Source organism: Eurypyga helias, unplaced genomic scaffold (genome assembly GCF_000690775.1).
Source record: "Eurypyga helias isolate BGI_N326 unplaced genomic scaffold, ASM69077v1 scaffold11505, whole genome shotgun sequence".
Lineage (NCBI taxonomy): Eukaryota > Metazoa > Chordata > Aves > Eurypygiformes > Eurypygidae > Eurypyga > Eurypyga helias.
Genome location: NW_010249545.1, coordinates 17918 through 34242, shown reverse-complemented (window position 1 = coordinate 34242; position 16325 = coordinate 17918). Strand labels below are relative to the sequence as shown.

Genomic DNA, 16325 nt, shown 5'->3' with positions numbered 1-16325 from the left:
TGAAAGGCAGCACAGTCTACAGATAAGATGCTTAGGGGAAAAAATAATCATTAGGAATATAGGAACCATCTTGAGATTGACATCAAACGGTATCTGTCTACATACAAGTCTCTAAGCTCTCATTATAATCAAGGAAGAACTGCTCATTATAGGCAATAAAGCGTAGCAAGCAATTCGGTTGATCATCAGGTTTTGGGGGAACTGAATTACTCACTGGGCTCCACTGACTGTACTATTCAGATCTGAAGCAGGAACTCAGGCACAAAGTGCACGTGCAGGTACCTACAAGTAGGCAAGACCGCTTCAGTGTCCAAATCTTGTTCCAAATCCCACAAGTACTAGAAAATATAAGGGATGCATGAAAGCATCAGTACTATGAAAGAACTAAGGTTCCCTCAGAGACATCCAATGCACTGGAGCAGCAGTTATATAGCATGAAAAGAACAATTTAAGCAAAAAGAGAAATTAATGACATGAACACTATGAAAAACATGCTTTAGCCGAAGTGCATTTATGTGGAACATTTTGGTTTTACGCTAATTGAAACTCATTTCAAATAATTTATTGCCATTATTAAGGATGGGGCTGGAAGTACCAACAAGACTTTGAGGCCTACTCATCATTTTGGGAGAAGTATCTCAATTCTACAGTGGTGGTGGTTACAGCACTAGAGACTGGAGAAAGAAAGGTGATCAGATCTTCAGAAGAAAGAAGACAAAAAGGGGAAGAACAGGAAGGCCAAATAGCCAATATGCCTCATGGCAGCTTTTATCTCCATTACCAAAAACTGCCTAGTAACTATCTTGGCAAAGACAACCAGAGATCATTTTTCCTAGATAGTTAGTACGATAGAGAATTTGATACAATAGGGGATGAAGGAGAAAGAAGGCTGAAAGTTGTAATTATATTGACTAGATAACAAATTAAAGTAGCTGTAGACTTTGCTCCACATACTTTTGTTTATGTTTCATGTCAATAGTTGAATAAAATACCCAAATTTCTGTGGATTCGCGTGACTAAACTGTTGCCGAAGATGTGCCAATGGAATAGAACCACAAATTGATTAAGGAGATAGTAACCACAATTTCATTTTCTATAGTTGCTATTGTCGTTTTCATAAGAAGCTCAAATACTAGATGAGGTTTTGCTGACAAGTCTGGAAAAATTTAAGGTATTAAGGAAAGTGCATTAAAAGTAATAGGTATATATTTGGAATTGAAATACCTGACAAATTGATGGTTATACCTCATGCTGAACTGAACAATCATATTAAGTAATTACTTAATATTTGTATGGTGAACAGTGTCCACATGAGCGGAGAAACAAAAATGAACCCTTCTGAAAGCCAAGAAGTAAATAAAAGCCACAACTGTTATGTTACATGATAAAATCTTGCCTGCACACACACAAAGGAGTATAAATAGACTATGGCAGATGGGGGGAGTCCAAATAACCCCCTGCCCACTTCCATCAAAGGCGACATCAGCCTATTGAAGGCCCATCACCAAAAGCCAAGAGGAGCACAGTGCTAGGCAGGAACCCAAATTAAAGACTCAGAGGAAGGAACACCCAGTCTGGCCCCCTGCCAGGGCTGTCCCTGGACAGCCTCGGTCAACCCCGATGTCCAGGTGTGAAACACACCACGATAAGGCAATGCCAGAGCACATTTTCGACTGAGTAGGGGTCACTGCCTGGGAGTGTGGGAGACATTATGGGATGCAGTTTTGGATTGCACAGGACATATTATGGGATGCTTAGGGGAGGAACCAAAGGGGGAAGGAAGGGAGATTTCAGTGATTTAGGGAGAAACAAGTAAGCGAAAATAGTAGGGTTAAGGGGATAAAAAGGGGCTGCTCACATACAAATAGCTTTCTGGTCAGTATGCTTGTTTGACCGTGCTCTGACCCTCATCAGTGCAGTCTATCCTATCCTCTTTTTAAATTCCTTTCTAATGCTTTTCTTGGTGGTGGACTCGGACGGGATGGGAGGGAGGGATGGTGAAGGAGGGGTGCGAACTGGAGAGAGACTCATGCCCCAGCTGCCAGAAACCAGGAAGACTGGGATCCAGGAGCAGCTGTTGAGCAGACTGAGTGTCTAAGACCAGCTGCTGGAGGCACCCACACTGTGCATAGATAAACATATATTCTCACTAGTGGACCTCCATCCTGCTCAGACAGAGAGGGGGGAGTTGGATGAGACTGTGGGTGTTGCCTGTGTTTGTGCGAATGCTGTGACTGTCTGTGATCTGCCTCTATGTGATCTGCGTGGCTGGTCGTGTGTGGATATATATGCAGTGTGTACCTGTGCTCTGTGTGTATATGCTTACTGGCGATACATCTTCATCCTCTCTAATGGCATGGAACTGCAACAACCTCCCCTCTCTTGTGCTTTCAGATCCAGCTCAATATATTTTCCCTCAAACAAGAAACAAAGTAGATGATGCCTTACAATGACAGTGCTGAGCTTTTAGTTAAAAATTACACTATGTGTAAGCATAAGGGTACTGATCATTTATTTAGACATAGGCATTTGATGAAAGTAGGCGAAAGTCTATATTTTATTAACTTTGATTGGCTGGGGAAGAAAGATTAGATCATAGTTTTCAGAACTTCTCAGAAATGACACCACTGTGGCACAAAGCTTATCTTACATAAAAGAGAGAAACTGGAGGGGAATCCAGCCCATTTATTTTTATTAATCATAGAATCACAGAATGGTTAGGGTTGGAAGGGACCTTAAAGATCATCTAGTTCCACCCGCCCTGCCATGGGCAAGGACACCTTCCACTCGACCAGGTTGCTCAAAGCCTCATCCAGCCTGGCCTTGAACACTTCCAGGGATGGGGCATCCACAACATCCCTGGGCAACCTATTCCAGTGCCTCACCACCCTCTCCGGGAAGAATTTCTTCCTGATATCTAATCTAAACCTCCCTGTTTTCAATTTGTACCCATTACCCCTTGTCCTATCACTACAGACCCTTGTAAAAAGTCCTCTCCCAGCACCCTTGTAGCCCCTTCAGGTACTGGAAAGCTGCAATGAGGTCTCCTCGGAGCCTCCTCTTCTCCAGGCTGAACAAGCCCAATTCTTGCAGCCTTTCGTCATAGGAGAGGTGCTCCAGCCCTCTGATCATCTTCGTGGCCTCCTCTGGACTCGCTCCAACTGGTCTATATCCTTCTGATGTTGAGGGCTCCACAACTGGACGCAGCATTCCAGGTGGGGTCTCACCAGAGCAGAGTACAGGGGCAGAATCCCCTCCCTCGACCTGCTGGCCACACTTCTGATACAGCCCAGGGTATGGTTGGCTTTCTGGGCTGCCAGCGCACACTGCTGGCTCATGTTCAGTTTTTCGTCTACCAGTACCCCGAAATCTAAAAGCTAAAAGGAGCTTCTTTAGGGTCTTCAGGTCATGGAGCTTTTTGTTAGGGTGGGAGGAGTCTTTCCCTTGTCTATCATAGAAGATCCAAAGCAGCAGCCTATTTTTAAAGAGCTAAATTTGCTATCAGTGCTCCCCACCCCGCATTAGAAGCTAGATACAGAACGAAACAGATCTGTCAATGTATTTGCACCATAAAGGCTAAGATAGGACTTGTATGCCAGGTCATCTTTTTGTGGCTGCTCTTGCTACTGCTGCTGGGCACAGAGTGAAGTCAATTGCCACTAAATGATGTATACTAGTGTACAGCTTAAATAATAACATAAAAATCCTGTAAAAATAGTATGTATCTGCCACCTTTGTTCAATAAGTGCATTCAAAAAAATATTAAAAAAAAACCCCAAATCCAAAACCCAAACCTCAAAACTAACAAGAATGCTTTTTATCCAGGCAAATAATCTGGGATATACTGTATTATAGAATTTAGACTGTGCATGGATCTTCTGAAGTATTAAAGCCCCATCAGCCATCACAGTATAGTTTTCCAAAGGCAAGTTTCACTTTCATATTTGACTCTACTACGCCTTTAGTTCTTGGTTCTACTGCTGCTACCATCCACCCACTTCTATTTTTTCATGGGATTGTGGTCACACTTAAAGAAGAGACTGGGAGCAAGAAAACTGGTTTTAACTTCCTAAACATTGCTTGTGATTCTCAGCGTACAGGTAACTGTCACAACTTTTTAATCATGACAGTGCATTGACGTCACTATGCAATTTGGTGTAAACAGTTGTCGCAGTGTCTCAATCACTACAGTTGTGAAAAAGCATTAAAACAATTTGCCCATAGACAACCACCGTGAAAATATGATGTCCATCTTAACATCTACAAATACATCTCATTTACTTTCTTTAATGAGCACAGAAAGCAAAGCACCACCACCATATCTAGTGGAGGGGGACTGAAGTAATTTGCATTGGCATTATGAAACTACACCTATTTTAATTAAAAATAACTCTCTTACCTCATCAAACCAGAATGGAATTACTTTCCATTTTGGTCATCTTCACAGCTTCTCCTCTATCCCCACCCTTTCCCCTTAGTCCTACATTTCCCCCTTGATTTTGCTGAACAGCAGTAGACAGATTTCTGGCTCCATTGATGCTTTTCTTCATGCACAGTCTTTCAGATATAAACACTTCACTAAGAGCAAAGCTCACACTAAACACAGCTACCTGCACCTACATTATGCCTAAGGAGGTAAATTGGAACGGGCAGAGGTGAGGGCTAGTAATGAATACACCTGGGCAAATTCTTTCATCTTCTACTACAAAGTCTTTCTGCCACCAGAAAATGATCAGCTGAATAACTTGTATCTGATTACATAATTCCTCTCATTTTTGAAAAAAGGGCAAAGAAAAGATTTTGCATATACAAAAGATTAGAAGTTCATTGATTTCGATTCTACTATTGTTTGAACAGAAAAATATCTGATCCTACCTCTTCACAGGCGGTCCTGAAATCCATGTGCTATGACACAGCAAGTGATATTTGTCTAAAATGGAGAGAAATATTTCATTAGAATGAAAAAGATATTGAAGAACATAAGTTATCTGAGCAACTGCACTTATCTTTGTAAAGTCCAGTTATAGTCATTGCTTAAAGAGATAAATGATCAAAGTTGCAACAGGATTAGGAAGTGCAAGGTGTTAGAAATTATTCCTGGTTCTTACGAAGTACGTAATGCAGTTTCATGGAACATAATCAAAGGAATGCTTATGTTCCCACAACCTCGTACCTTCCACGAGGCATTCAAACTTTATTTTCTTCCCAAAGAATATACTGAAAGGTAACACTTCAGATGGAGATAATGAGGTGTTGCTCTTCAGAATGCCCCGCCTCTTCTAAAAGACTGTTTTGTTTTTTCTTTTCTCCCCAAATTAAGAACTACAATGCGTCAATACCTTTTTTCTCACATTTTATTAACATACAGAGTCTCTCCAAGGAAGCCGCTGTCATTTAACAGTGTGCCTACTTTGCAGAAATATTTATGAGTTGGACAAAAACAAATGTTAAAAAAGTCAGGAATATGAGTGAGTGCTGGCAAAATGTCACACCAAATCCTATGATTATTACTTTGCCCGGCCTTTACCTACCTAAAGTGTATTTATCCCAATGCACGCTTATGCATTCATTTATTTATGAGATAAAGCCACAGAAAAAAAAGGCTGTTATCAGAAGATAACAACAGTGTCCTGCTGTTGGTTCTGCAACAGGAATACTCATGCATCAGCCGCTAACATTTCTGGGAAATACTCTGTAGGCAAAACAGTATTTTCATTCAATGGCTGGAGAAATGAAACCTGTAACAAAATCCTCTCCATCCAGCATTTTATTGCTATTCTGAATTATGTGCTTACAATTATTTTTATAAAAATGTAGTACTCAAAGCTCCAACACAACTTAGACTCCTATTAGCCTAAGTTTAAAATAAAATCTAAAAAAAAAAATATACCTCACATAGTACAAAAAATGGAATAATAGTAATGAATGTCTTAATCTCTTAATCCTCTTAATTTGTTTTGCTGCCCTGGATGCAGTTTTATTAAAACCAAGCACATGCACACATGAGGTTATTGCTCTGTATTTACTGAGTTCTGACTGGTTCTAGAGCTTGTGCTCTAGACTAATTGCTAGCAGAGTTACCCTAGGTTGACTAGGCTGCAGTGTAGGAATTTCAAAGGGACCCATTCATCATTCCTTCCTTACCAGCTTTACAAGTGCGCCAAGATCTAATAAAAATCTCTATCTGTAATTCTATTCTCAAAGTGCTCATAAAAACCAAGGTCCCTATTACAATCTTGAAGACTTCTCTCTGGTGGGACAGTCATTGTGCAATGAAGTATGTTTTCCTGTAATTTTTATGAACTCCCAGGTGCTGAGTAAGCTGAAGTAGGAAAGAGGCTTCACTTATCTTAGCAAACTATTCTGAGGACTTTTTAGCCTTCTGGAAACATAAAGTTAGGCATCTTTAAAATATAAACCGAAGTACCGCACAGTGTTCTCCTTCCTTAGGCCCTGATTGTGTCCAGTCAGTAACTCTTACTGCATTCTAAAATACATTCACTTATGTTATGTTCTGCCTTATTAATGAAAGTTCTGCAAAGTTTGGATTTGGGCAACTTTGGTTCCATAGTTTAATTCCTCTGTGGGTCTTTTCTAGCTAATCTTTGGTCTAAATCTTATCTAATACAGGTCATTTCATAACTCAAAATTACTTCATGTTCTTCTCTTTACTGTCCTTACGTATTTTTACTTATTCCAGAAATAATTGTATAAACACATAGAAGAAAAGTCAAGAACAACTAGGCTAAGCAGCATCACAGCTGACTGTACATACATCTCACGACCTTAAAATAACTGCTATTATTGCTCAGATAATGTAGCAATATTAAAAGTATGAAGTGTCACATGTATACCAACTTCTTTATTGAGAGAACCTTTAAACCCTTTTCTAAACTTGTGCTGGGTTTTTTTTTGTTTGTTTGTTTTGAAGATGTTAAAAACCTCAACGTCTTCAACATCACTGCCATTAATTCAAGCATGCTCAATATGTTGGGGGGTATTATTTCTGAAAGACAGGAACCATAGTTTTTTGTCCTGTATCTTGAGGGCTGTCATGGGCAACAGAGACCTTGCCTTTCAGAGAGAGTGCTCAAACTATAAATGTTGCCTCCCACTATCTGTTGATACTTGGTGAATGTGTCTGCCTATCACCTTGGTGATACCTCCTTTTTTCCCCTTCATGCTACATTAGAAATAGGTAAAATAAAATACACAACAGATAACTCTCCTAACATCCATCTCCTACGGAAATAGCTTCTCTGGTTTCCACAGAAAAGCTACACACAGAATTTCCTCTGGGAAATGTGGTTAGAGGCAATTTCTCAAGATCCGTGACAAGAGCTTTTACAATGAAGTTACTGTCTAAAATATAAACCTGGAACTAGAGAATTTTCCACACAAAATCATACTCCTTCCAATGAGCATTTCTCCTTCCAATGACCTGTTTCTCAGGCATTCAATAACTCTGTTAGTTATCTTTACAATATAGCTGCCACTGCTTCTGTATCAGTGTTTCCTACCAATTCTCATTTGCAGCTGCACACAGAAAATTTAAGGCCATTATAAATGTTCTTTTTCTGACTACCAGCAATTTGATAACACAATATTTTAGAAACATCACATACAAGGTGCATTACCTCATAAATCATCTCAGAAACGTCATTGTTTCCTGTATTTACATCCCAAATAAACACTCTAAATGATTATATTGCAGGAAAACATATCATACATCATGTATAAATGTTATGATGTTATGCTGGTAAAATGCCCCCATGATTAGTAATTGTCTCCTCCTGTAATACATGAAAGGGGCAGAAACTATAAACCCAAGTAATTTTAAAGATAAAACATGTGTACAATGATAAACAGTGAAACCCACTGCTGCCAGATATCCCCAATCTGTCTTTGGCTAACCTCGTCAATGCCCTTATCTCCACACCACAGCCACTCTCACCTGAGCACCTTTCCAGCTCTCCTACAAGCTTCTTTCTCATGCAGACAAGCCCACTGGTTACCAGCCCACGGCCACTTCAGCCTCAGTATTTGATTCTTTTCTGCTCCCTCCCAACCCTTCGGTTGCTTTGGGATAAACGGTGTTCCAAAAGGTGAGAAAGGAGCTGCCTGAGGCTTTGAAAAGATGAGGTGCAGAGGAAACGAGAGTGTCAGGATAGAGTAGGGTGTACAAGGAGGCATGAGCAGCGTGCATTACTCAGAAGTGAAAGAATGGCTGCAACAGCAGGAAGGCTTCCTCTGAAAGGGCTGGGAACCACTGCAATCAGAGATATGCAAACAAGCAAGCTTTGAGAAGTTACTTTCCCTCCTTTTGACCCGATTTGCAATCTGCACTTCCTCCAAAACTGAGTTACTAGATTTATTCAGCTCATCTCTGCCAACCGATGTAAAGGAAGTAACACATGACAGACAGGTTGGGAACAGACACTGACATCCCCTTGACAGAACAAGCAGTTATTCGATACAGGAGAAGCATTTACAGAGCAGTATTATTACAACATATATGTTCTAAAGGGAAATCAATGGCTAAAACGTAACGGTAAAGTTGAAGGCTATGGCATCCCTCAGAGACAAAGCTTCATATGGTATAATGCACCAGCTCTTGAGCTATGCTCTGATCTTCTTATGATAAATCAGGTCATGTTCCAGCACCTCCACGACTGAATACTCCAGTATACTTAATAGAATAAGAGAACAAACAAAAAGAAGATTTCATGTGCACACAACAGTAATAAGAGACACATTGTAAAGTGTTGGGAATGACACAACTCAAATAAAATACTATTGAAGCAATAGGAGGAAACACTTCATTCTCAAGATTACTGGTGAAATATAAGAATACAATATTGCATACACAAATAACGAGTTCATGGAGAAATGGTGTATGATCAAACAATTTAATTTAGCATATGATGTCATTTCAGCTTGTGTACTTCTTATTAGGTGGAAGTAAGTCACAAGAAATTCTTATTTTCTGAGAAATGTCTGATTTGCTAATTGGGAAAAAGAATAAAACTCTGTTTCAAAGGCACAGATATCAAATCTGCAATTAATTGTGATAGCAGTCCATTAAAGCGTATGCTTGCCTTTTCAAGTATTTCTCTTGCCTCCATTTTTATCAACATCTTGTGCTCCACATTTGGGAGATGTCTGAAGGAAATCATATCTGTCAGTCTTGTGTGTGTGTTGGGAAATGAAGCATACACATTTGTAACTCTGCAGGGCCTTTTTTAGCAATAGTTAAAAAAGCTCCAAACCATCTCTGCTGTTAATAGGGAAAAAGGCTTAGAAATTATGCTTACATGTAGTATAGCTGGTCCTTTAAGGGAAGAAAAATACTTTGGGGAAAAAACAGAGGCACTACTTTAAATACAAATTCGGAGAAGGTGTCTTCATTCCGTCCAGGTTGTCATAAGGTGTTTAGCACTGGAAGAATGGTCAGAGGCATACAGAGGGCACAGTGAATCAAGAGCAATGTAGTAACCACAGATTAATAAAACCATATCCAGGAACTGTTTTCCAGCGCAACTGAATTATATTTCATTTGAACACTTAGTTACTCAGTTGACATAATGATTTTTAATAATTTATGATAGTAACATATTGGACTCGTATCTTGAAAAATTTCTCAGAGAGTTGGGAACAGATAGTCTCTAGATCCAAACACAGCCTCACACTGCCCTGACAGAGTTCAATACATTAAGGGGAAATCTATATATCCCTAGCACAGAAGTACAGCTTTAATAAACTAATTTAAGGTGAAAGATGGTCATAAAGCTGGAGGCCCCTAAGCTACATGCACCTCAATATACCCAATAGTTCAAGGCCTGAGAGGAACTTGGAATTCAAAGCTGTGCATTGCTTTGGCAGTGAGGAAAATGATCACCTGAAAAGGCATTTTAAGAGAATGTCCAGCTCTCAGCAAAGCTCATGCTTCAAAAGAACTGAAGTTGGCAATTAGTATCTAACAAGGTTTTTAATGTTTAATTCATTTTACCTTGGTTAAAACAAGAATGATATTTACCCGCCGGTCATAATCTTTTAGTTGCAACCATTTGTAATCAGCAAGCTCAATTAAGGATCCACTGTATAAACATAATTGTTTTTCAAGAATCAGTGAGCCACAAGGCAGTATTAACCGAATGAACACACCTTGGGCTCCTGCTTGTTTATCCAGAACTGTTTGCACTATGAATTACCCACTGCCCCCACAGTGTGTTCACCCACAAAATGACTGAATGAGTAACCTAGTCTGTTCTGCCTTGGCAAAAGCAAACTGATGGAAATGGCAAAAACAAACAAACACCAAACAAACAAACAAAAAACAAAACACCAAACCAAAACCAACATTGCAACACAAACTTTCAGAGGGAAAAAGCAGTACTACAGGGGAATCACCTAAAAACAGTGAGGTGAAATGCCACTGACTACTACTGCAGTTATTCGTTGTATGGCAAACTAGAACCAGAAATTTTGGCTTTCGGTTAAAGCCTGGAAGGTTGCTAGGGGGGAAAAAAAAAAAAAAAATTCCTGTGTCTGATCCCCCACTTTTTCAATGTTACCTTTTGGTAGTTCACTAGAAGTTTCTGAATACAATTATGTACTTAATTCCAAGAGAGTTAGTGCAGATGTCAGAGCCCAAGCAGGGACTAAATGTCTCCTTAGTCTTAACTGCTCTGGAGACAGCATGAACTGTTTCATGATTTATACCGTTTCTCAGTTTTGCCTAAGTAACAGCGCTTCGTATCAAAGATGAACAGAAGTTCTTCTCTGACGATCTGGCACTGCAGTCTGTTTATTCTCTGCATTATCTCTCAACCCAGAATTTCCTTATAAAAGGGATACTGGCACTTCCCTGCCAACACAAATGTTTCCCAGTCAAATATAAATTTGATGCTTCTGGCATAATGATTAATGCTGATAGTTTGAAGTGAGACTTTCCACATCATATTGCATGTTTTCATTTCACTTATGTTTAAAAAATAAATAATAATGATGATGATGATAATAATGACAAGCAGTGTACTAATTGCCTAAAGGAGCTAAAGATAGAAATTAATGGTTACAAACATTCAGGAGGTTTTTAATTTGCAAGGTTCTTGGGAATTCCTTGGATGATAAAGTAAGCTAAAGACAATAATGTTTTCCACTTCTTAAACTACTGAGCATGCTTTTTCAAATTAGCAAGCACATAAGACAGTGACAAGGTCACAGTTTTATAAAAGTTTTTTCTTTGCCTTACCCCCAACTTAGGGCATTTATTCAACAGCTAATATACTAAAGCACACATTTAGCCCTATGAGGTCCTGAGAAACTGGACTTCACAATAACTACATTTATATACATTGAAATAACCATTAAAGTTTCTAAAATTTCTTACGCGAGCAAAACAAGTTGGACTGATGCAAACTAAGATGAAGTGATTCACAAACAGGGAAGTGCCACGAAGATGCTCAGAGGGCTGGAGCACCTCTGCTATGGGCACAGGCTGAGAGAGCTGGGCTTGTTCAGCCTGGAGAAGAGAAGGCTCCAGGGAGACCTTATAGCACCTTCCAGTACCTGAAGGGACTACAAGGAAGCTGGGGGGGACTTTTTACAAGGGCCTGTAGTGACAGGACAAGGGGGAATGGGTTTAAATTGAAAGTGGGGAGGTTGAGATTAGATATCAGGAAGAAGTTCTTCCCGGAGAGGGCGGTGAGGCACTGGAACAGGGTGCCCAGAGAAGCTGTGGATGCCCCCTCCCTGGAAGTGTCCAAGGCCAGGCTGGATGAGGCTTTGAGCAACCTGGTCTAGTGGAAGGTGTCCCTGCCCATGGCAGGGGGGGTGGAACTAGATTATCTTTAAGGTCCCTTCCAACCCTAAACATTCTGTGACTCTATGGTCACAAAATGAAATAAGGGCAACAAATACTTTTGAGTTTTATGTACTTACAGACTAAGCAAGTTTATTCAGCCTATATAATAATGGCATGGTAAAATGCACTTTGTGAAATTGTTTGGGCTAAAGAAATATATTTAGGAATTGGATTCTGTTTTCTCAAAATTCAGTCACAGGATTACAATTAATCCTAGCTTTATCATTTCAGAGTCAGGCTAAGGAAACATGAATGCAATACCACATATCATCCTTCCTCAGTGATAACAGGACTATCCCCCTGTTTCTGTAGAAAAGTGTAGCCCTTTTGACATGAAAAAAAATTGTTTAAGATTAACTGCTGTTGATACTCCAGCCTGTTGTGTTCTTTGGACAGTGTTGTCGATGTGTGCACTACAGGCTATATGTATAAAGGCATTCATGATTTAGCAAAAGATAGGGAAAAAACAGTGGAATACATTGACTTCTAAGTATTCTAAGAAAATTTCATCCTTTCAGAAATTCTTTAGATGCCTCTATTCACTTGGCATAAAAACATATTTACATGCTAATGATTGCATGAGTGTGGACAGTGTAATCTATTAAGGATTTTCCCTTTAATTCCCCAAAATAGAACAGTATCATAATGACATTTATAAGACGACAAGTGTTGTGATTCCTAAGTACAACAACATGTCATACCATTTTAAAAAAATACAATTTTATTCTGTGATGCTCTGACTTTCAGTAAATGGAAATAGTGTAATACCACATATTTGAGATTTTCAGATCCTGTATATATATATGTGTGTGTATATATATATAAAAGGTTATTTATATCTGTATATATACATGTTTCAGATACGAAGTTAATTGCAGATGATCTTAATCAAAAAATAATTGTCAGTGGCATTTGAAAAATCTGTACTCCCCTCAGGTGACACACTGTAAAAATCCTGCTTTAAAAAAAAAAAAATCAGAGTAACAACGTACAATGAATAATGAAAATTAAAACCAGACTAAATGAAAGGACATAATACCAGACTTAGTACAGAAGACGTTATTTGAATATGAACATGTTTTATTCCCAGTTCACAAGTGTATGAAGTAGCACGTACTTCCATCTGTTGATTCCCTGAAGTGTTTCTCACACAAGAAGGAAAATGCAAACCAGGACTGCTCAACAGATATGACACCACTTTGCTCATATGCTACAGTTCGAATCACTCTAGCATGTCTTGATAGAGCCTGAACTAACAAGGTAAGAATAACAAAGAATTGACAAAATCTAATCTGAGAGAAATTCAGACTTTTCATTAACTTCAATGAAAACAAAATGACTAGTCATTTTAAATGGCCCCAAGACCAAAAAAAAAAAAATCTCCAGGTTTCATTTGAAACTTTATAACTAAAGACCTATTTGCTTTTGACCCTTCCTATTTTGGTGAGATTGAAATTAGTTGAGTAAGGTCAGCACATTTTTATTCTACCTATTTTTTTAATGTAATGATTCATAGTATTAAAACAATATTCCAATTTTACATTCAGAAAAATCAAACACTGACTGTTCTATTTTAAATTACCATGTTGTGTATCACAGTGTAATAAATTTGTAGTAGGTTTTAAACAGACCACAGGTAATGTTTTAAGATGCTTTCCTGTTATGGACATGGGTGCGCATGTCTTGTAGCAGAAACTCCTAACTGATTCAGATAGAATTGGATACCTTGTTGTCTCAAATGCAGCAGTGAAGGACACCAGACTTTATCAGTTCTTTCCACAGGGACGGTAAAAAAAAAAAATTCAGCCTAATGAAAATATGGTATTATTTTGCCTTCGGTGTTCGTATTCATATTGATATTTGAACTGCAGCTTGCTTTCTACTTAGTAATTACCATCATCACTGTTGATGCAACTGCAAGTCAGTTTTCTTACTGATAACTCAACTCCATTTCCAAGTTATCAGGAGTAAAACAGTGTGGGGAATACACCTGGAAGCTACCCAGGAAGAGAGAGGCAGCTTGAGAAGCTGTGAGATAACACTGAGCCAGTGCAAGCTGGCAGAACAGAAGAAACAGGTATACTTAATTTTGTTAAATCAACACTCTTGGCTGAGACTCTTAAATGACTGAACTCGGGTATCAGAATCACCTAGGTGAAACACCAGACAACAAAACAAATCGGGGATTATAGGAGCATGACCCCAGATTTCTTATTTAAATTGGACTAAGGCATCTCTGTGTTGTACTGCAGCTTAGACAAACTATTTTTTACTGGGTCAGGTCATAGATCCTTGAATGTCACTGATATGTTTCATAGGCTTTTTTTTGTTCCTTTTCTAAAGTATGAATTTACAGATTTTCCATAAATAACCAAATTAATCATAAAAAAAAAAAAACCACCCAAGGAAAAATTTTTAAAATTTATTAAATTGTTATGATTAAGTGACCATTTGACAGCTGTAGACTGAAGTCTGAACTGCAAGTTCACTTCTACTACCAGGTTTTGTAATCAACTGCAACATTCCCATCTAAGAATTCCTGTGACAAGCAGCATGTGCACACTTCCAGTGGTCATCATGAAAAACCCCGCATTTGTTGGTAATCTCTGGGACAGCATAGCTATGGCATAGAGAATTTATTATTATTTAAGGTATATTGCAGTTGCTGCTTCAGTGCTGCCCTTTCTGCAAAGTCACTTATAAAGAGTGCCATAAAACATTTTAATTTTCCTCAGATTAAGGAAAAAGAAAGTAACCTATTTCAAATAGCTTCCAGTGAAGGAATGTGGAATAATACTCTGTGTGAACTAGGAAATTCTAGTCAGAGATATTAGGGTCATGGTTTGCATAGTCTTTACCACATTTCTCCTTCTCAGAGCAGCTACTTCAATACAGAGTAATTCAGTACTTATGGAAAACAAACACCAAAATTCATCAACACAATTACATCTTCCACTTGAATTTTTATCTGATTGCAGCAAAAGCCTCCTTAACTGTTCTGGAATACAGAAAGCTAGAGTTTGTAGCACGACTGCTGTAATATCATCAAGTCAAGTTTATTTATTGTCAAACTGTTCCTGCAGTAGTGCATTGTCAAAATGTATAAAAAGAGAACTTGAGATATGCAAAGTATGCCACAGAGGAAAACACAGCACTTAAAGTACTGTAAAAATTAAAATAAACAAAGTTAAGTAGCCAGTGAGAAACACTTAAAGCTAATCAGAAAATATCCCTCTGAGAGCAGCATCCCTCACTGAAAAAATCTTTCTGTAGAGGACTGGATTGGACTGGGATGGTGAAATGGTCATCCCCGCTGTGCATACAGCCCTCTCCCGCAGGTTGCCAACCCTGCCACAGGCCTACAGCAGTACATCGCAAAGAAACACCACCAACAACCTGCTCCACTTTTAAAAACTGAGGTCGATTCAGACAAACACTGGCTCGTGGTAAAACACACTGGTCCGGGCGCACTAAGCTGCCACACAACGATACCTGTGCAGGGCAGATGCGGGTGGACAGCTATAGGTGACATCCCTATTTAATCAGTCACCTTGAGGGAATTACTCATTGTGGTTACCTCATTTCCTACCTGACTGACTAGTCGTCAGTTTATAATTTATTTAATGTGTCCTTGAGGTAACTGAGAGATAGGATGCCAAGAACTGAAAATAGTAAGAGATTTTTCTTTGTGAAGTCTTCCTGGAGACACGCATGATACTATCCAATTATAACATGGGTGGGACTAGTATCAGTAACTCCTATGATTGTCCAACACTTTATTCAATTTTAGCTCTGAACCTCCATATTACAAACTTCCTAGTATATATGCTTTTTAAAAATACTTTAGCCAAACCTGATTACCTGTTTTGGAAAACAACGTTAAGATCTAATACATCTGTTATAGAGAATGATAAAAATCCACTGGTCTTGGTCTGCAAAGTCTTATAACTCCTGTGTCTGGAACAGATCCTGGAAATCTGACATAAACTGCATTTTGGGGAGGGAGGGGGGAAGAAATAAATCTAACCAAAACTAGTAATAGCAGTTAGGGAAAAGGAAAACTATGAATTGGAACAAGATGCTCAGGGAGGTAAGGACTGGAATAAGGAGTATGGTAAATATGGATCCTTCTATGGATTTAGTCCACACCAACTAGCACTCTCCAGAACAAGAGGCAACATGATACTTGAATTAGTATAAAGATGACAGGTGACTGTGAGAAGACTACCTACTTCAGAGGATAAGGCAGTTAAATACCGAGGATATAGGCTTGTCTTACACAACTAACATCAATTCCAGAAGCCAGTTTCATTAATAAACAAACTAGGAGCTTCATCTTTTGCAAACTCCCAAAAAGTGGCAGAACATTACAGTTGGCACACTAGCTCAAGTGACAGCTCTAAAGCTTCCAAGTGTACCTCAGAGTACCAAGTAATCCTTACAGATTACTTCTCACATT

The 16325-nt window shown here is 38.9% G+C and overlaps 1 protein-coding gene across 1 annotated transcript in view; it reads right to left on the bottom strand.

The window, feature by feature from the left end:
* LOC104509458 (gamma-1-syntrophin-like) overlaps positions 1-4930 on the bottom strand; it is a 31790-nt gene extending 26860 nt beyond the window's left edge. Inside the window, exon 1 of the mRNA XM_010151402.1 lies at positions 4876-4930. Coding sequence (XP_010149704.1) covers positions 4876-4902 — 27 coding nt within the window. The 5' untranslated portion in view covers positions 4903-4930. The remainder of the gene's footprint in view (positions 1-4875) is intronic.
* Positions 4931-16325: the final 11395 nt, after the last annotated feature.